At 42.3% G+C, this 21,834-nt stretch overlaps 1 protein-coding gene across 1 annotated transcript; it reads right to left on the bottom strand.

The window, feature by feature from the left end:
• Nucleotides 1-2,541: 2,541 nt before the first annotated feature.
• Nucleotides 2,542-21,778, bottom strand: LOC138796495 (vomeronasal type-2 receptor 26-like). Its single transcript, XM_069976101.1, has 7 exons — nt 21,585-21,778; nt 20,083-20,374; nt 16,595-17,458; nt 8,092-8,151; nt 7,328-7,549; nt 5,293-5,416; nt 2,542-3,440 (listed from the first exon to the last, which is right to left on the bottom strand). The coding sequence occupies exons 1-7, from the start codon at nt 21,776-21,778 to the stop codon at nt 2,542-2,544; spliced, it is 2,655 nt and encodes an 884-aa protein (XP_069832202.1).
• Between the last annotated feature and the right edge of the window lie 56 nt (nt 21,779-21,834).

Genomic DNA, 21,834 nt, shown 5'->3' with positions numbered 1-21,834 from the left:
CAGCTCTTTCCATGATTTTATTTCCCCATTCGCAATTAAGTCTTATTTTGTTTATACCCACTTTTAACTTTTTTAATTTTAACTTATTAACTTATTAAAATTTTAACTTATTAAATACCTTCAAATTTGCATTATACCAAATTGGCGAGAAACTTAATCCCCTTTTTATCTTCAAAACTTCTTTAACCCTTTTACGACCTGTGGTCATTGATGCCTCAATGCCCAGATCGTAATTTGACATCAGCTTATGGGATCTCATAATGATACCATAAGCTGATGTCCGTATCTCTGCCCCCTCTACACTGTCCACTGCTGTTGTTGATCTTGTAACAGCAGCAGGGCAGAAAGGGGAGGGAGCAGAGCTCACAGGCGCGCGCCCCGCACGCCCAGCCTTCCCTCCCGACCCCTGCCGGCTTCAGTATCCAGGAAACCGGAAGCCCTATAGATGCTGCAGCCTTGCTGACTGCAGTATCTATAGGGTTAACTCTCAGCAGCAGAGTGCGGCTCCGGTGCTGAGAGTTGCGGCGGGTCCCCGGCTATTACTGATAGCTGGGACCCGCTGCTGATGACACAGGTGCAGCTCCTGCGCTTGTGTCATCCTAGAGCGTTAATTATCATTGCTGCAGCATAGGGTATAGGCGGGGTGGGAGGGGGTTATGTACTGACGGGAGAGAATTCCACTTCTTATTCTTTTGTTGACCTGATTCTATAAGCTCCCAAATGTACCATACACCATTCACCTTTATCCTCTTCCCAGATTTCATTGAGTTGTGCTGACAATTTCATGTCAGGGAGTGCAAATCCATCTTTATCATGGGGAGTTCTCAATCCTAATCAGGGGTGGATTAAGGATCCCATGGGCCCTGAGCAGTTTACAATGCATGGGCCCCTGCCCCGCCCCCACTAGCTCCACCCCTGCCCCGCCCCCACATGCCCAGCCCCAACACTCTTCACCCCCGCCCCCTCATGCTCCACATGTCCAGCTCCCCGTTTTCCACATGTCCAGCACCCCCTCCCCCTGTTGCCACATGCCCTGCCCCAACACGCTTCACCCCCGCCCCCTCATGCTCCACATGTCCAGCTCCCCGTTTTCCACACGTCCCCCTCCCCCTGTTTTCCACATGTCCAGGTCCCCCTTCCCCTTTTTTCCACATGTCCAGGTCCCCCTTCCCCTGTTTTCCACAGGAAGAACTATTGCTTTAACTAACACTATTCTATATGCCTTGTTTCTAATTAGGCCACACCAGATATTTTATCCTGCAATGTTTTTATCCTTCAATGTTTTATCTATAAATGAATCCCCCAGACCAAACCTACTCATTACTTCCCAAAGGAAATTCCACTCCACCCTGTCAAAGGCTTTTGCTGCATCCAAAGACAGGATGGAGTGGGATCCCCCGCCCAGAGCCCACCTGCACTTTCCAATACAGCCTGGCCATATTTGCTTTATATGCCTACCCGGGACAAACCAGCTCTTTAATCACCGTTTTAAGTCTCCTTGCCAGTACTGTGTTATAGATCTTAATATCCTTATTTACAAATTTACAGATTTAGGCTGCGTTCACACTACGTATATTTCAGTCAGTATATGTATATTTTAGTCAGTATTGCAACCAAAACCAGGAGTGGATTAAAAACACAGAAAGGATCTGTTCACACAATGTTGAAATTGAGTGGATGGCCGCCATTTAATGGGAAATATTTGCTGTTATTTTAGAACAACGGCTGTTATATTGAAATAATGGCAGTAATTTACTGTTATATGGCGGCCATCCCCTCAATTTCAACATTGTGTGAACAGAGCCTTTCTGTGTTTTTAATCCACTCCTGGTTTTGGTTGCAATACTGACTGAAATATACTGACTGAAATATATGTAGTGTGAACGCAGCCTAATATCCACATTGATACTGGCCTGTATGCTTTCACCTTTGTCTCATCTTTCCCCTCCTTCTTTATCTAAATGATTCTTGCCCCTCTCATCGAATCTGGCAACAGAATCTCCCTTCCTGCCTCCAGCAAGACTCAATGAAGTCCTGGGAGCAATTGCTCATTGTACCTACAGTAGGTCTCATATGGGGGTCGTCCAAGCCCGGAACTGAATTGCCTCTTATCTCCCACAATGCCTCTTGGAGTTCTTGAAGTGTCAGAGGGGCACCTAACCTCCCTTTCTGTTTTACAGACACCACTGGAAAATGCAAGTATTCTAACAAATCCCACTTTCTCATACAGCTTATTTCTTCCTCCGAAGTATACAGTTCTTTATCATACTGAACAAAGCACCCCATAATTTCCATTGTGTCTTAACCATCCTTCCCCTTTCATAGGAAAAATAGGATTTAAATAGAGGATAAGTCATAAAGGAAAGACTTAGATGTCTCTTCTTTTCATATCCATTCTTGGCTTTGTTTTCATTCATTAATTGTCACCAAAACCTAAATGTGTAACCATACCATGAATGGGTTTCAATTACTTTATTATATTGTTTTTAAATATCTCATTTTTACATATATCTATTGAATTTATTGCTTATTAGTCTCAGTTTATTTTTTTATATGTATACATGTTTTTCTATTTAATTGAGGTTTGACCACAATAAGGTAACATTTAGGGAAAAACATAAAGCCTAGAAGTCCAGCACTTGAAGTCAAGATGGAGAAAATTTCTACGGCCACCATGTTTTTTCCTTTGGTGCTCAGATAGGAAGGGACCATAGTAATCCAGACACTACAGAACACCAGCATACTGAATGTGATGTACTTGGCTTCATTAAAACGATCAGGTAATGTTCTAGCCAAATAAGCAACAGTAAAACTAACAGCTGCCAGGACAAATAAGTAACCTAGAACAGCAAAGAAACCAACTTGAGACCCTTCGTTGCACTGAATGATGACTTTTCTGTAAAAGGAATAGGTGTCCTGCTCCAGGTATGGGGGAGAAGAGTACAGCCAAATAATGCTGATAATAACCTCAATGGATGTGGCCACCACAACTATAGAGTTGGACACTTTCACTTCAATCAGTTTTTTCCATCGACCCCCGGGTCTGGAAATTCTAAAAGCCATATAGACCATGATGGTTTTGGCCAAAACAGAAGATACCGAAATGGAGAAAGTAATGCCAAAAACTATTTGTCGTAATCTGCAGGTTCTATCCACAGGACGGCCAATAAATAAGAAGACACAGAGGAAGCACAATGACAGCGAGATGAGGAGGATGAAGCTCAGGGTCTTGTTATTTGCCTTCACAATAGGGGAATCTTTATGTGATACAAAAATCCCTAATACCAGAACAGACATTGTCCAGAACAGAACAGCAATGGAGGATAGAGCTATGGAGAGTCCATCGGAGAAGGCGAGGAATTCTTCAATTTTAGGAAAACATTGATCTCTTTTAATGCTCGACCATTCAGTATCCAAACATTTTATACAATTTTCGCTATCTGGAAGGAAACAATAAGATTTGGACATGAGCATTTTTACTAAAACACTGATACGAAACAAATTTGCATTAGCTACTTTTAGATCCAGTTTTCCTGCTTCCATTATTTTTTTGTAGTAATTCCTCCTTTCCTTTCTTCCTTCATCAGGGAGGCAACTACTTATTGGGGGAGGCAGTTCTTCACTAGAAGCACATATCTATATATGATGGCCACATGGATACATATAAGGGAGCAAATACCTACTGGAATAGTCACCTATTTAACAGCTGAGGGGGAGCTATATGCACAGTAGGCACCTATCTACCTATAAGTGCACCTGTATCCCAACTGGGAGAACAGATAGCTAAAAGGGCACCTACCTACCCTGCCACCCACCCACCAAGGGGACATAAATTACCTATGGGACACTTTGGGGGTGGGGGGTGGGTTATGGTATTGGAAAATGTCTACAGATTTTGCACGTATGAGTCATGGATGGGTGAAGTCATCAGTGCAATCTGGGCCATGTGGAGAAGCAAAGAAGACACTTACAGATATGATCTGTGGAGCCTTTGCATCCACCGCTATGTGGACACTATACTGGGTAATATTAGCGTGTATATACTTTAGGGTGTTATTTTCTGTAACAGTAGATAAGATAACTATCAGATACTATGTTGTTATGCTATGTAGTTATGGTCTAGTGGTATTATTTGTTCCTTTTATAGTAGTATTATGGGTAATATTAGTCTACACATATTGTTTTTTGTCTAGTAACAGTACAGTAATTTCCCTGGATTATGTCCCCCTTGTATACTGTTATTATTGGTAATGTTGGTCTTGGTAATATGGGTTTGAATAGTATTAGTGATGTGTGAATCTACAGTAGGAACGAAGTGAATCGCTTCGGTCCTATCTGTATTCTGCTCATCGGGCTTTGACGTCTGCTCCGCTTCCTGCTGCTCCTCCCTGGGTGCTGGAAAAAAAGATGGATCCAGTCCTGGGAAACTGGGAAAAGTTTCCCAGGACTGGATTTTCCCAGCACCAGCAGCAGAAAGGCTTCAAAGTTCCGCAGCTCGATGAGCAGAATACAGATAGGAACAAAGCGATTTGATTTGTACCTACTGTAAATTCACTCATCACTAATTAGTATGTATGTTAATAATATGTATACCTTGTACGGTAGCTATATGACTATTATTTAGAAGGATACAGTATTATCACATATAGCCAATTTGTAGACACATAGATATCTGCACAGTACACCAAAATATCACTGCAGCATGTAAAGTTAAAACTAAAATATTTTATTCGATATGCATTAAATTAGGTCCAGAAAAAATCTATATTCATGCAAGATGCGGGGTATCACGTGTGCGATCACTTAATGACATGGACCATAGCAGTAAACTGAGAAGTCAGTAATCAGGGCAAAAAAAAATTTGACCCAAAAGAGAACAACAAAAATAGCTTATAGAAAATAGTGGCAGCCAATCATCTCTTCGCCAGGATCTCTACGCATTTCCCCGTACACCGGGTTCATCAGGAGACCAATAATTCTACAAGACAGTAGCCTAACAGCATATACAGGTTCAGAAAGTAAGGATAAGATTAATTGACAAAAAAGTCAACCTGCGGTATGTTGGTTTCAGTCATAGACGTAATCGGTCAGATTGACTGGGTAACAATCACTACATGATATAATAGAATGCCCTGGATCATTTGAGCCACTCACAGGATCCCGTATCCTGGTGAGGAAAATGCTCCTCAGCTCCACTAACGGATCTGGGACAAGCCTGATCTCACGGCTAAGGAAAGACAACTTTTTAAAAGATAAGTTAGTTTTTAATGTTTAACAACAATTTTGTATTACCGGTTTTGTTCGCGATTTCTCCTTCTGGGCAAACAACACAGTCATAGCAGCAGATTTGCTTTTTCTCATTCTTGAGCTTTCTGCTCCCAGTGGGACAATTTTCTGAGCATCGAGATTTTGGTATCTGTAAAAAAAATTATATTGCACAGATGTCTATGAGCAATCATAGTAATAATAAACATATTTGGTATGGTTGCATGCAGAATTGCCCGAAATATGTAACAATCACATTCTTAATGTTGCTCAATAAACAGCGAAAACAATGGGTTAAAAAAAGTCCAAAAGTGCTGATTATTGATCACATCACAGATAAAATCAACTAAAACGTGATTTTAAAAAAGTTACATTTATGCATAAGTGGTACTGAGAAAAACTATCAATCACAGCGCAAATAAAGAGCCTTCTTACAGTCCTGGATTGAAAGCTATGGACCGAAAGGTAAAAAAAAAAAGTCATAAGTAGAGATGAGCAAACCGGGTTCGGGTTCGAGTCGATCCGAACCCGAACGTTCTGTATTTGATTATCGGTGGCTGCTGAACTTTGATAAAGCTCTAAGGTTGTCTGGAAATCATGGATACAGCCAATGACTATATCCATGTTTTCCACATAATCTTAGGGCTTTATCCAACTTCAGCAGCCACCGCTAATCAAATGCCGATCGTTCGAGTTCGTATCGACTCAAGCATGCTCCAGGTTCGCTCATCTCTAGTTATAAGACTCAGAATAGGGAAATATTAAGCACATTTGTTTAATGCATTCCTGTTGTAACTTTCGAAATCTAAATTAATAGTGGATGTGATATAAAACAGGTTTGCAATTTACATTCATTATTATTATGAAAGACTAAAAGGCAGCTTTTTAGTCTTGTGCCAATTGAAAAAAATAAACTAAACACATGAAGTCTCGGCCAGTACAGAGAGTCACGCTCAATACGTCAGTGAATCAAATGACAGCCTTCTCTGTGAGCGCTCAGATGGCCTGGGAAACGTGGGACTTGTTTTTAGACTCTTTGGAAAAATAAAGCATGTAAATTGCAACTGGATTTATATCATATCTTCTTTTGATTTACATTTTGATATAACAACAGGTACCTTTTAAGTATTATTTTTTAAAGTAGTAAATAAAATAAAAGGTACATAAATTTTCATGTCATCTTTAACAAACAGTAAAAATTTTCCATTTTTATCCTCGCTTTATTGCCATGTTCACAGTTTTGTCAAGCCAATTAAAATGATGCAATAACGGACGTCTTTTTAAACACAAAAAGCAAACTTTTTTTTTTTTTTCTTTTTTGGATGTTGTGTGAACATAACCTAAGAGTGTCATTTCAAAGTACAAGTGCTGCCTAAAAAAAATAAAGTTCTTGTATCCCGGACATGGAGAAAAAAATTGTTATGGTTTTTCAAAGCTAACAAAGCAAAATCCTCGAAAAGAAAACTGTCTTTTTATAAAATACACATGAAAGTAACACAAAAAAAAAAAAAAAAAACACATGTAAAAGAGGCATTTTAAGAATGACTTTGTTGCCAACCTATTTACGGGGGGAAATTGGTACGGCCCTTTAAGATCGAATTTAGTAAGGGCACTACTTTTAACCTCTCACTGTTTGACTCCTGCAATGATCAGCAAGACAGGGAGAGAACTGCTTACCCAATCACTTCTCTAGGTTCATTCTAACGATCGCTGTTGATTTGAATGTGCAGTACCGGACGGATGATCTTTAGCGCCGCTGAGTTCTAATGCGGGTGCATCCATGTGCACCCGCATCAGAAATCCCCACTGAACAAAATGGGCCAGAGCCGCTCGCTCCATAGTGTGCGCTGACAGGCTTTTATGCGGCCGCTATTCATTGAATTGCGGCCGTAGAAATCTGAAATGTCAGTTTCACACGGAGCCACTAGAGATCCCGGCCGGAGCGTATACGATGTTTATACACTCCGCCCGAGATAGTTTTACGAAAATATACATTGTGTGAACATAGCCTTAAGCTGTTAATCTACTAAAACAATTTGTCATTTTAAAAGTCTTTCCTCACCGTGTTATTCTTCCAGACTATCTTAGCGGTATTGATGGAAAGCTGCTCATCTGGTGAAGTCCAGGGGGTAAAGGAGCCCACATGTCTGTATGGGGAATATTTTTTTTCTGTCGATATCCAGTTATAAAAATTGACTATTGTATTTATTTCTCCTCGGCCATCATAATATTTCCTCTTCCCTGACTGATCTGTGTATTCACATTCTCTCAAATATTTGGTTAACTTTCAATAAAAGATGAGAGAAAAAGAGGGGGAGAAAATGTTCAGAACATACACACAAAATATACTTTTTCCTGCTACAAACCAGTGAGCTCTAAGCCTTACCTAATGTATGTGATTTTACTGGGATATAGTAAAAAAAAAAAAAAAAAAAAAAAAAAAATATATATATATATTTATTTATATATTACCGCTGCTTTCACCTATTTTGCACGTGAAAAGAAACTTTTACATGTATAGTGTGATATATAGGCAGCCTAGTGACTCCTAGGAGAGTTATTAATTGACCTGTTTTTCAGGAGAAACATTTGGCCTCTGCCATGGAGTTAGACCTAACTCCCAAATCTTTAAATACAGCTTCTCTCCTGTAAGATAATATAAGATAATGGGGGAGATTTATCAAACATGGTGTAAAGTGAAACTGGCTCAGTTGCCCCTAGCAACCAACCCAATTCCACCTTTCACTCCTCACAGACTCTTTGAAAAATGAAAGGTTGAATCTGATTGGTTGCTAGGGGCAACTGAGCCAGTTTCTCCCCCCTGACCTTCACCCACATTTCTGAGCCCACTATGGCTTGATTAAGATGAAACAAAGACAGTTCAAACTGAAAATATTATATCAAAGGGATTTTCATCATAATTTATAGTTGGAGCTACCAAACATATGTCAAAATCATGGCGATATGCCCAGAGCAGCAAGGTGATATTAGATATTGTCTGACAACGTGGACCGTATGCATTCATGTTTGGTATCAAATATTTGCTTGGGATATGCCCAGATGATAGATATGTCATATTTATAGGAGGTCCCTATCCTCTAAACTAGTGATTGGTGTGGTATTGAAGAAAAAGAGTCTCTCAGCAGAACAATGCAAAAATTATAAACGTGGGCATATGTCTCACTAAACAGGACCAGATACAGTGCACTGTATCTGATGAAGAGAGCTTAGGCTCTGGAAACGTGTTATATTTGTGCTATCTGAAAGGAGAGCCTCCTACTTACCTCACCTTCCTTTTCCCTTAGTGTACGCTATCACACGAGGCGCCGTCTATTGCCTGTTTTCTTTTCCCTCTATACACACACAGTGCTGTCAGTGCAGCCTCTTGTTCTGTGAATTAACTTTAACCTGTGTGATACTGTGCCTCTTCCCAAGTCAATTCTGTTACACTAACCTCCACTTCTATTAGCCCGTTCCTTTGGTGATTATTTTTTACTGTTGATTTCCGTATTTTCATGGATATACAATTATGTCCGTGGTTGAAACAGGCACAGATGTCAGTGATATTTGGGCACCCACCAAAACTGCTGGGACCTGAACCATGCTCCAATCCCGGCAGTTAACCCTAAAGATCAGTGCAATTGCAGCATTTGCAGGAAAGAACAGAGGGAGAATTTTCCCTCTGTTCACTTTAACCCCGATTTTTGCATTTTCGTTTTTTCCTCCTTGTGCATAAAAGGCCATAGCACTTGCATTTTTCCACCTAGAAACCCACATGAGCCCTTATTTTTTGCGTCACTAATTGTACTTTGCAATGACAGGCTGAATTTTTGCATAAAGTACACTGCAAAACCAGAAAAAAATTCAAAGTGTGGTGAAATTGAAAAAAAAAAAAAGCATTTTGTTTATTTTGGGGAAATGTGTTTTTACGCCATTCGCCCTGGGGTAAAACTGACTTGTTATGCACGTTCCTCAAGTCGTTACGATTAAAACGATATATAACATGTATAACTTATATTGTATCTGATGGCCTGTAAAAAATTCAAACCATTGTCAACAAATATACGTCACTTAAAACCGCTCCATTCCCAGGCTTATAGCGCTTTTATCCTTTGGTCTATGGGGCTGTGTGAGGTGTCATTCTTTGCGCCATGATGTGTTCTTTCTATCGGTACCTTGATTGTGCATATACAACTTTTTGATCGCTTTTTATTACAATTTTTCTTTATTTGATGCGACCAAAAATGCGCAATTTTGCACTTTGGGATTTTTTTGCGCTTACGCCGTTTACCGTGCGAGATCAGGAATGTGATTAATTAATAGTTCGGGCGATTACGCACGCGGCGATAGCAAACATGTTTATTTATTTATTTATTTATTTACTTTTATTTATAACCTGGGAAAAGGATGGTGATTCAGACTTTTATTAGGGGAGGGGGCTTTTTATTCACAATAACATTTTTCTTATTTTTTTTACACATATACTAGAAGCCCCCCTGGGGGACTTCTAGTATATACACTTTGATCTCTCATTGAGATCTCTGCAGCATAGATATGCTGCAGAGATCCATGAGATCGGTACTCGTTTGCTTTCGGCTGCTGCAGCCGGAAACAAACGAGTGCCGAGCCGGGGATGGCGCCATCTTGGAGCGGTCCCCGTCCGGCTTCAGAAACGGAGATCGCTCCTCCGGGATAACATCCCGGAGGAGCGATCTCCGCCACTAGACACCAGGGAGATGCTGGATCCGGTAATCGGATGCAGCTGTCATGTTTGACAGCTGCATCTGATTACTGTATTAGCGGGCACGGCGATCGGACCGTGCCCGCTAATACCTACGGTCTCGGGCTATACGAGGCACCCGGGACCGCCGCGGATCAGAGCGGGGTCGCCGCGCTGCCCCGCTCTGAACGCCCTTACCGGCAATAGGGCGTACCTATACGCCCTTTGTCGTTAACGGGTTAAGGGATGTGTAAAGCAATTTCAATGTGGTAGCTATTACAATTGGAGGCCTCTAATGCTATAGTTATGGAAGCTGATCAGGCTCAGCACTAAGACTGAGTCTGATCAGCTATGTCTATAACAGGCACAGTACAATGCAGTACAGATCAACACTGCAATGTAATGTGTCTGTCATTTGACAATCAGGTAGTGAAGTCTCCAAGGCGGGACAGTAAAAAAAAAAAAAAAAGTAAACATGTAAAAAGAATGCAAAAAATAAAAATAAAATAATTGAAGTAAAATATACACGCAGGGGGAGATTTATCAAACTGGTGTAAAGTGAAGCTGGCTCTGTTGCCCCTAGCAACCAATCAGATTCCACCTTCCATTCCTCACACATCCTTTAGAAAATGAAAGGTAGTATCTGATTGGTTGCTAGGGGCAACTGAGCCAATTCTACTTTACACCAGTTTGATAAATCTCCCCCATAATGCCTATATTCTCAATGAAAATAATAGCTGTAGAATAGAGCTATAACCGCATAACGTTAGTCAGGTCATATTTTAAAAATGGGTTTTGTTCCTTTAAGCAACTTTGTACACACAATCTGACTCCCCAAACCACTCGTACCGTCAGATAGCTGCTTTTAATCCACAGACTTTCCTGGGGTCCGTTCGCCAAGTGATGCAGTTCTTGTTCTAAAAAAGAACAACTTTAACCCCTTGCGGCAAAATGACGTTTGGGGAACGTCATGTAAAACAAGTAGTTCCCGCAACATGACGTTCCCCAAACGTCATGCTTTCCCTGCCTCCCCCCGCTGTCCCTGACGGCGATCGGGCAGCGGGAGGAGGCTATGTCACATTGCATCCTCCCGCTGCATCTGCCCGGAGGGGAGCCCCGCCCCCCCGCGGGCAGTTAACCCCATAAACGCCGCGGTCAATGCGACCGCGGCGTCTATGGGGGAGACTTGAGTTCCCCCGCCGATCGGGCGGCGGGAGGAGGCTGCAGAACGTTGCCTCCTCCCGCCGCCACATCTGATGTATCCCCCGGACCCCCCCCTCGTCCCACGAAACCGGCGGATCGCCGCTATTACCGTTATAGCGGCGATCCGCCGGTAACGGGTATTACCGGCGCCGCCGATCGCTTTCATCTCCCCCCACCGTGAATCCACGGTGGGGGGAGATGAAAATGTATAAATCAGACCCCAGATCAGCCCCCCTAGTGGGCGATCACTAACCCTCCCCTCCCCGGGCGGCCATCACATCCAAGATGGCCGCCCCCATCCCTGCGAACAAACGATGTTTGTTCGCAGGGATGGAAATAAATAAATGATCAAAGCCCCATGCTCTCCGCCACCGGAGGTAGCGGAGAGCATGGGGCAGTGATCGGGGACCCCCCGTGTGGTCCCGGTGCAGGCGATCGGCGGTATATACTATATACCGCTGATCGCCTGTTCCCAGTGCAAAAAAGCACTTTTTATCCCCTGTCACCATAAATCATTGGTGACAGGGGATAAAAAGTTTTAGTGTGTCGCCCCCCAAGTCGCCCCCCACCCCCCTGTCACCCCCGTCCCCCAGTCACCCCCCCCTTCCCCATATACGTTACCTGCTCCTGGAGCTCCTTCCTCGTCAGTGTCCTGGCTGGTTATGAAGTGCGCATGCGCTTCACAACCAGCCAGCTCTGAAAATTTAAAGTGACAGAGACCAATTTGGTCTCTGTCACTGAACTATGATTACTGTGATAGAAAATATCACAGTAATCATAGTAATACAGTGAAAATGAATGTATAAAGTAAAAAAAGTGAAAAACATACAAAAAAATAAAACACACACTTTTTATTATAGTAATAATTGCAGTTTACTCCCAAATTACCCCTAACCCCCCCAGATTACCCGTCACCACCGCAGGTTGCCCATATCCGCCCCAGGTTGCCCGTAATCACGCCAGATTGCACGTAACCACCGCACGTTGCCCGTAACAACTGCACATTGCCTGTAACCACCGCACGTTGCCCGTAATCACGCCAGATTGCACGTAATCACCGCACGTTGCCCATAACCACCGCACGTTGCCCATAACCACCGCACGTCGCCCCAAACCACCGCACATTGGCGCTTACCACCGCACGTCGCCTCTAACCACCGCACGTCGCCCCTAACCACCGCACGTCGCCCCTAACCACCGCACGTCGCCTCTAACCACCGCACGTCGTCCCTAACCACCGCACGTCGCCTCTAACCACCGCACGTCGCCCCTAACCACCGCACGTTGTCCCTAACCACCGCACGTCGCCTCTAACCACCGCACGTCGTCCCTAACCACCGCACGTCGCCTCTAACCACCGCACGTCGCCCCTAACCACCGCACGTTGTCCCTAACCACCGCACGTTGCCTCTAACCACCGCACGTTGCCTCTAACCACCGCACGTCGCCCCTAACCACCGCACGTTGCCCCTAACCACCGCACGTCGCCCCTAACCACCGCACGTCGCCCCTAACCACCGCACGTCGCTTCTAACCACCGCACGTTGCCTCTAACCACCGCACATTGCCTGTAACCACCACATGTTGACCGTAACCACCCCGAATTGCCAGTGACCCCCTCCAGATGGTGCGTAATCAGCACCGATTGCCCGTAACCCCCCAGATTGCACATAACCACCGCACGTTGCTTCTGACCACCGCACGTTGCTTCTGACAACCACACGTTGCCTCTGACCACCGCACGTTGCCTCTGACCACCGCACGTTGCCTCTGACCACCGCACGTTGCCTCTGACCACCGCACGTTGCCTCTAACCACCGCACGTTGCCTCTAACCACCGCACGTTGCCTATAACCACCGCACTTTGCCTGTAACCACCACATGTTGACCGTAACCACCCCGAATTGCCAGTGACCCCCTCCAGATTGTGCGTAATCAGCCCCGATTGCCCGTAACCCCCCAGATTGCACGTAACCACCGCACGTTGCTTCTGACCACCGCACGTTGCCTCTGACCACCGCACATTGCCTCTGACCACCGCACGTTGCCTCTGACCACCACACGTTGCCTATAACCACCGCACGTTGCCTATAACCACCGCACGTTGCCTCTAACCACCCCAAATTGCCAGTGACCCTCTCCAGATTTCCCGTAACCACGCCAGATTGCCTGTAACGACCCCAAATTACAGGTACCCATCCCAGATTACCTATAAGCACTTCAGTTTATCCGTAACCACCCCACGTTGCCTGTTACCACCCCACGTTGCCCGTTACCACCCCACGTTGCCCGTAACCACCCCACATTGCCCGTAACCACCCCAGATTGTCTGTAACCACCGCAGGTTGCCCATAACCACCGCAGGTTGCCCATAACCACACCAGCTTGCCCGTGACCACACCAGGTTGCCCGTGACCACACCAGGTTGCCCGTGACCACCCCACATTACCTGTAATCTCATTTTTTATTGTATTTTAGTAACTACGCTATTCTAATAACTATTTCTAGCTGCGGTTTTGCTCCAGCAAATTGGCGCTCCCTTCCTTCTGAGCCCTGCTGTGTGCCCATACTGTGGTTTATGCCCACATATGGGGTACCGTTTTACTCAGAAGAAGCTGCGTTACAGATTTTGGGGTACGTTTTTTCTCCCATTCCTCGTGAAATTAAGACATTTTTAACTAAACAAACATAGTATTGGAAAAATTCGAGTTTTTCATTTTTACTGTCTTATTTTGAATACTTTCCTCTAATACCTGTGGGGTCAAACCACTCACTGCACCCCAAGATAAATTCTTTCAGGGGTGTACTTTCCTAAATGGGGTGACCTTTTGGGGAGTTCTATTCTGCTGACACTACAGGGGCGCTGCAAACGCACCTGGCGCTCAGAAGCTTCTTCGGAAAAATCTGCACTGAAAATGCTAATTGGCGCTCCTTCCCTTCTGAGCCCGGCTGGGTGCCCATACAGTGGTTTATGCCCACATATGGGGTACCGTTCTACTCAGGAGAACCTGCGTTACAGATTTGGGCATGCAGCTTCTCCCCTGTTCCTAGTGAAATTGAAAAATTTCAAACTAAACCAATATATTATTGGAAAAATTCTAGTTTTTCAATTTTACTGTCTTATTTTGAATACTTTCCTCTAATACCTGTGGGGTCAAAATGGTCACCACACCCCAAGATGAATTCTTTGAGGGGTGTACTTTCCAAAATGGGGTGACTTTTGGGGGGGTTCTCTTCTGCGGACACTACAGGGGCACTGCAAACACACCTGGCGCTCAGAAACTACTTCAGCAAAATCTGAACTGAAAATGCTAATTGGTGCTCCCTTCCTTCTGAGCCCTCCTGTGTGGCCATACAGTGGTTTATGCCCACATATGGGGTACCGTTCTACTCAGGAGAACCTGCGTTACAAATTTTGGGGTGCTGATTCTCTCATGTTCCTTGTGAAATTGAGAAATTTCAAACTAAACGAACATATTATTGGAAAAATTCAAGTTTTTCATTTTTACTGTCTAATTTTAAATACTTTCCTCTAATACCTGGGGGGTCAAAATGGTCACCACACCACAAGATGAATTCTTTGAGGGGTGTACTTTCCAAAATGGGGTGACTTTTGGGGGGTTTCTCTTCTGCGGACACTACAGGGGCTCTGCAAACGCACCTGGCGCTCAGAAACTTCTTCAGCAAAATCTGCATTGAAAAAGCTAATTGGCGCTCCTTTTCTTCTGAGCCCCGCTGTGTGCCCATACAGTGATTTATGCCCACATATGGGGTACCGTTGTATTCAGGACAACCTTCTTTACAAATTTTGAGGTACTTTTTTCTCTTGTTCCTCGTGAAATTGAGAAATTTCAAACTAAACAAACATATTATTGAAAAAATTTGTGTTTTTCATTTTTACTGTCTAATTTTGAATACTTTCCTCTAATGCATGTGGGGTCAAAATGCTCATCCTACCCAAAGATGTATTCTTTGAGGGGTGCACTTTCCAAAATGGGGTGACTTTTGGGGGGGTTCTATTCTGCTGACATTACAGGGGCTCTGCAAACGCACCTGGCGCTCAGAAACTTCTTCAGCAAAATCTGCATTAAAAAAGCTAATTGGCGCTCCTTCCCTTCTGAGCCCGGCTGTGTGCCCATACAGTGGTTTACGCCCACATATGGGGTACCGTTGTATTCAGAAGAACCTGCGTTACAAATTTTGGCATGCTTTTTTTCTCATGTTCCTTTTGAAAATGAGAAACTTTAATCTAAACGTATATATTATTTGAAAATTTAAATTTTCGATTTTTTTACGGCCTAATTGTGAATAATTTCCTCCAGCCCCTGTAGGGTTAAAATGCTCATTATACCCCTAGATTAATTCTTTAAGGTGTCTAGTTTCCAAAATGGGGTCACTTATGGGGGTTTCCAGTATACAAGCCTTCTAAATCCATTTAAAAAAAGAACTGGTCCCTAAAAAAAATCAGTTTTGGAAATTTTCACAAAATGTGATAATTTGCTAATAAATTTCTAAGCCCCGTAACACCCTAAAAAAGTAAAATATGTTTCCCAAATTATGCCAGAATAAAGAGGACATATTGGTAATGTGATTTAGTAACTAATTTATGTGCTATGACTTGCTTTTTTAAAAGCAGAGAATTTCAGAAGTTCATAAAATGCAAAATGTTCAAATTTTTCATGATATTTTGATGTTTTTCACAAAAAATACACAAAGTAGTGACCAAATTTTGCTACTAATATAAAGTGACATATGTGACGAAAAAACAATCTCAGAATGGCTAGCATACGTTAAAGAATCACTGAGCTATAAGTGCATAAAGTGAGACAGGTCAGATTTTAAAAAATGAGCCTGGTCATTAAGGCCAAAACAGGCTTTAGAGGCAAGGGGTTAAAACTTGCAGCCCTGTGTCAAATTGGCATGGCCTAGAGTACCCATGTCCTAGGTTTGCAACACCCCTCCGTTCCTCCTCTCCGCCCTCTTCATTATTAGGAATGACCCTAGAACAATTTCTCCTATTCATCACCTGTGTGAACACTAATATTAAGGCACCTGTGCTGTTTCAAACAGGTGATGCATAGGAAAAATCCTGCCTGCAGAGGCCGAGCAAGCCAAGGGCATGGGTACTCTAGGCCACGCCAATTTGACACAGGGCTGCAACCACAACCACTCTGGCTGCTCACCACAGGCACAGGGAAAGGTAAGTTGTTACTTGTAATCAATTTTCCCCCTCCCCCTGTAGCCTGCCGGCTTTTAGAAATCGCCGAACTTCTCCTTTACTAGATGCTCTTATTTCATTCAGTTAGTCCCAAATTCAGAACTCTATCCTGTCCATTCTGTGGTTTTAAAACTCAAACCTGTGTTTTTTTTTTTTTTCTCCTTTGAAGTCAACTATTTGTATTGTACCTTATGTCTATATATGGATGCTTTCCTATATTTGGCAGGAACCTCTCTTCCTAGAGATGTATGCATAGCATGAAGTGCATAAGCCATGGTTATTAATGCATTGTATACAATAGGAGAACCATCATGGAATAGAATGAGAGGTAATTCGGTGATATTCTCTTTTCCTGAACAGTTTTTCAATTTTAATGATCGATAGAGTTCGTTTTTATAATTATTTGGCGACAAGCACCTAAAATGGATAATCCATACTTGTTCAAGCCATTTATCATCTGGATAATTTGAAGGGTGAATGTTCAAAAGAAATAGTTTCATGTTGTTGGTATTGTATGGATCCCTCAAAAGTTCTTGACCACTGTTACGTTCTAGATCATCGTTCATAAAGAACAGAAAGCCCAAGGAACAATTAAAAGCCTTAAAATAAATGTGTAGTGTCTGAATGTTGATGAACCAGTTGGGTGGTAAGAGAAAAGTCTTTGTATTGAGAACATCATCAGGTAACAGAAACATTTCCAACATGAAATAGGAATCTGTTCCACAAACAATAATGATACTAGCGGAGGAACGGGAGATGATCATCTTGCTTTTTTTATTGACAGCTCTTATATTTTTTATTTCTGAAATACTTGCAGTAAAAATTTTCACTGTATACTCTATACAGACACCATGACTATTAAGAATTGAGGAGACAACTTGACTCTCTTTGGCTCCACTGTCATCAGCGCTAGTGATAATCCCAACCCAGTTCCATGAAAAATGTTTCAGTACAGTTACCAGAGCAGAGACATGGTCACTACGTGCTGTACGAAATAGATATGGATACAAGACTCTGTCACCGAGCATCGGATCTGTAGCTCCATAACTGATCTAGAGAGAGATACATCTTTGTTTGAGTTCTATAATACTAATTTATGCCATATGCAGAGGCTGTTCCATTCAAAGAGGTATAGCAAGAAGCAAAGTTGGTCTAATAATATATATGCAAAGGAATGTATACAGTATTTGGTATATGCTCCCCCAACCCCCCCACCCCCCCACCCCCACCCCCGTTTTGCAATTCTTCAGTGGATTTTAATTTTTATTTAAAGGAGCAATCCGGCCAAAAGCTATTTTAAAGTATGTTATTGCCCAACAAAAGTAATAGCAATTTATACCAAGTTATGGTCCTTACAGACCATAAAAATTATTTTGTTATATTTAGAGAAAGCCAAAAGGATAACTCCCAGACAAGCTCGCTGGGCTCTTTTCTCCACCTGGTTCAATTTTATGGTGACCTATCACCCAGGGTCTAAAAATATAAAGGCAGACGCCTTATCTCAGAGTTTTGGTTTCAGTGAAACACCTGAGGTAGAACCAGAGACTATTTTACCCTAGCCAGTATGAAAAATGTTATCCTGAACGCTTAAAATTATGCTCCTGTAAATGCTTCTATAGACAAATAATAGGTGCCAATGAATCTCGGGTGGGCTGTGTTGAAATAAGTTAATTCCTGTGTCCTGGCTGGTAACCCAGGTATAGCTGGGACAGGTTATCAGCTTAACCATTCCTGTTGGTGACCTTCGTGGCAGAAGGATATCCGAGACTATGTGAGGTCTTGTGAAATCTGTGCCCGGGCAAAAACCCATAGATCCTTGCCAGAGGATCTACTTTAACACCTCCCTTTGCCCATTCAACCATAGTCTCACATGGTGTCACAGATCTTCCTCCCTCTCGGGGAAGAACTGTAGTATGGGTAATAGTTGATAGACTTAGTAAGATATGTCATTTAGTGGCCCTTGAAAAATGTGGTAAGTCGTAGGCAAGTCTGTTTGTTTGCAAGTCTGTATGTCCTCCATCCACACGGTATTCCAGACAACATTGCGTCGGATAGAGGTGTTTAGTTCGTCTCCAAATTCTGGAAAGCATTCTGTGGTTTATTAGGGAAACAATTGTCATTCTTGTCTGCGTTTCACCCCGAGACTAATGGGCAGACAGAATGCATAAACCAGTCATTAGTAATACCTAAGATGCTACATTTTCGATAATCAAAACTGATGGTTGTAAAGGCAAGTAGGCAGGGCCAGCTGGGGAGTGTGTCAGTTCACACAATCACTGAAACATAACTTTAGTCAGTCTTGAGCAATTTCCTGGAGGTGGTGGCTTTGAGGACACTCTAGGTGCTCTTTCAATGCAGTCGTAAGATGCTCAATAATTTTGCCCAATAGTTAAAATCATCCACTGGTGGACAAATGTTCTTGGGTCCTTACATTTTGCTCCTTCTGGAAAACCCACCAACCTAAGGTTGCTACACCTGGACCTATCCTCCAAATCCAGTGTTTTCTTTTTTAGTTGCTGATGGTCAAGTTTGAGACTCCCTCATTCTACTTTGAAGGTTTTAACCTCACCTTCCAAGTTGCAGATTCTTTGCTCAGCTTCATCAAACCTTTCTCCTATCTTATCAATATTATATAAATGTCTGTACCAAGTGTCTCTTACTGAATCACATTTTGCAATAGTGGAAAGAACTTTCATTCGCCATCTAGGCTGATCTGATCCCTCCCTATCAGATGTGATAGATTGATCTTTATTTTCCCCAAAACTATGACCTCATTCTTTGCTGCTAGCCCTATTTTTACTTCCCACTCCTGGTGATCTAAACATCTTGTCATTCTTACCAACCATTTTCTTATCATTTCCCTCTTTTGTGGAACTACTTACATTTTAGGGCCAGTTTAGGTAACTGACAGACTCTAACACTTATGCAGTAAAGGAAAATCTGTATCCTATAGCCACTATGCCCCTATCAAGCATCACCTGGTCGGACATAGGGTAACATGCCTCACATCCAAGTGCCCACCGAGCCACAGTGCTTTGAATCTCAGATCAGATCAGGATACCATAGAGTCCTGACTAAATGCTCCTCAGTGGCGACATGCTTAAGGTCAATGCAGTGTCAGGCAATGTTCACACTAAGTATAACACCAGCCGTTCTGTGACCCGGCCGGATCACAGAACGGCTGGTGTTACTGAAAATCATCCCAGCCGGTACTGCAGTACCAGATGGATGATCTTTATTTTTGCTGAACTCGGATGCGGGCACGCATACGAATTCCCCGCTGCACACGCTCCATTGTGTGAACTGACAGGTTCTCTGCGCCCACTATTTTATGAACAGCAGCCGCAGAAAACTGACATTTCATTTTTTTGCGTGGCCGCTAACGATCCTGGCCGGAGTATATACTTTGTATATACACTCCGGCATTGATTCCATAGACGGAATCATAATGTAAGTTTCATATTACATTAAGCCGTTGTTGCAAATCGGGAACAACGGCCGTGATTAATATCAAACTTAGGTACTGTGAACATAGCCTCACACTGCATGTTGTCTTGAGGGTGGCTTTACATATCTCAACAAATTCTGTTTTTGCAGGACAAGGAAGACCTTCCAGTAGCAAGCTGGAGGTATTAATGTAATGTATAATGAATGTACCTACAATTATATTAGCTACCTGTGTATATCCGTACACATTCAGGAGTTGTGCTATGGGCACAGTGGTTACAGATAAAAGATCTCCAATAAATCCGGCAATGTTATCTTCTCCTGTGCAGTAGTAGTTGGGTACAGTAGCTCCAGGGCCAGATAATATCTGTATTGTACTTTTCACAGCTTTATTCGCATTGGAACAAGAATCATAGACGTGATAGCCCAAAGTTACATTGGGTAAAATGTTTAGATCTTTATTCACTTCTTCAATAGCAAAAAGAAAGTTCAGAAAGTATTTGTAATTCATTGCAATTATTCTGCAGGTATAAAACATATGACGCAGATTGCAATACATACTGAAAGACTGTCGGTTATACAGGCAATTGTATGTAGACTGGATACAGCAGCAGTAACAATGCGGTTACATGACAAAAATCTGCATAACTCAGCATATGCTAAATCATGGGTCTCCAAACTGCGGCCCTCCAGCTGTTGCAAAACTACAATTCCCATCATGCCTGGACAGCCAAATCCAAAGCTTTATCTGTCCAGGCATGATGGGAGTTGTGGTTTCACAACAGCTGGAGGGCCGCAGTTTGGAGACCCATGTGCTAAATAGTTACACGTTAAATGTATGATTGAGATAACCAAAATGATAGCCTATAAAATGATGGTAGTCACGTTCTAAGCTGTAGTAGATGGTGAGATAAACATTTCAACCCTTTTGCATGTCAGTATATACTCAAGATACATGACCCACTTGCCCGTGATTTTGGGCATTCTTCTGTTCCCGTCCCACCTATGGTACAGTGATGTCATGGATAAATGGAAAAAAAGCCAAACATAAAAATTGCTAATTTTGGTCACATGATATATATAAGAAAAGGTATTTTAAAAATTATCGGAAAATCCCATCTAAGCCAAGATGTTAGCAATAAATATTATATATTAAAAAATTTGCCCCATACAGTTTCATTAAAAAAAAAAGTTATAGGTGTTAAAACAAGAAAAAAATTAAAGCAAATTGAGTTTTTTTTTTAAATAGTAAAATAAACCAAAACTACATACTGTACATTGGGATTGGGTATTTTCCAATCGCACTGAACTGCAGAATATAGACATGTCATTTTTTACCATAACCTTCATGGCATAAAAATTAAACTAGGCCCTATAGGACTCCTGAAAAATTTGCTATAGCTTCTAGGAAAAACAAACAAACAAAAAAAAAAGCCTGTGTGAACCGTCCTTCAAGGATTCTCCCTCACGTCTCTGTATTATCTGAGCTGGTGTGTAAACTCAATTATCAATACATTATCAATGACAGAGAAGAAATTTCACTGGTTCTGATTTTTTGTCTTATTGCCTAAATAGCAGCTAAATGGTATAAAATTTTTTATAAAGATTGCTAAGAAATAGGTTTTATCTTTCATTAGGAAAATAACTATAAAAACGATTCAGTCAACAGACACCTATAGCCTTTGAGACAGTGATATAGTAATACTATGTTTTACATGTTTGATGACTTACCCTTCACAATATATTATTTTCTCAAATGTATTAATTTCATCCATAAAGTTATTTACAGTAAATATCCCTCCGATGATGATGTCCCCATGCTTATAATACTTATAATCTTCAAATGCGGTTTTCAGGCTCAGCTTACACACACAGGACAATGCCAAAGTCATAGACAGTGTCAGGGATGAGATGATCAGACGCATCATTGCTGGAAAGCAGGATATTCCGAATATCAGCATTTTGTATATGGTTAGAGAAA

The sequence above is a fragment of the Dendropsophus ebraccatus genome, chromosome 7, assembly GCF_027789765.1.
Source record: "Dendropsophus ebraccatus isolate aDenEbr1 chromosome 7, aDenEbr1.pat, whole genome shotgun sequence".
NCBI lineage: Eukaryota > Metazoa > Chordata > Amphibia > Anura > Hylidae > Dendropsophus > Dendropsophus ebraccatus.
The sequence above is the reverse complement of the archived record's forward strand: the minus strand, read 5'-3'. Positions and strand labels throughout refer to the sequence as shown.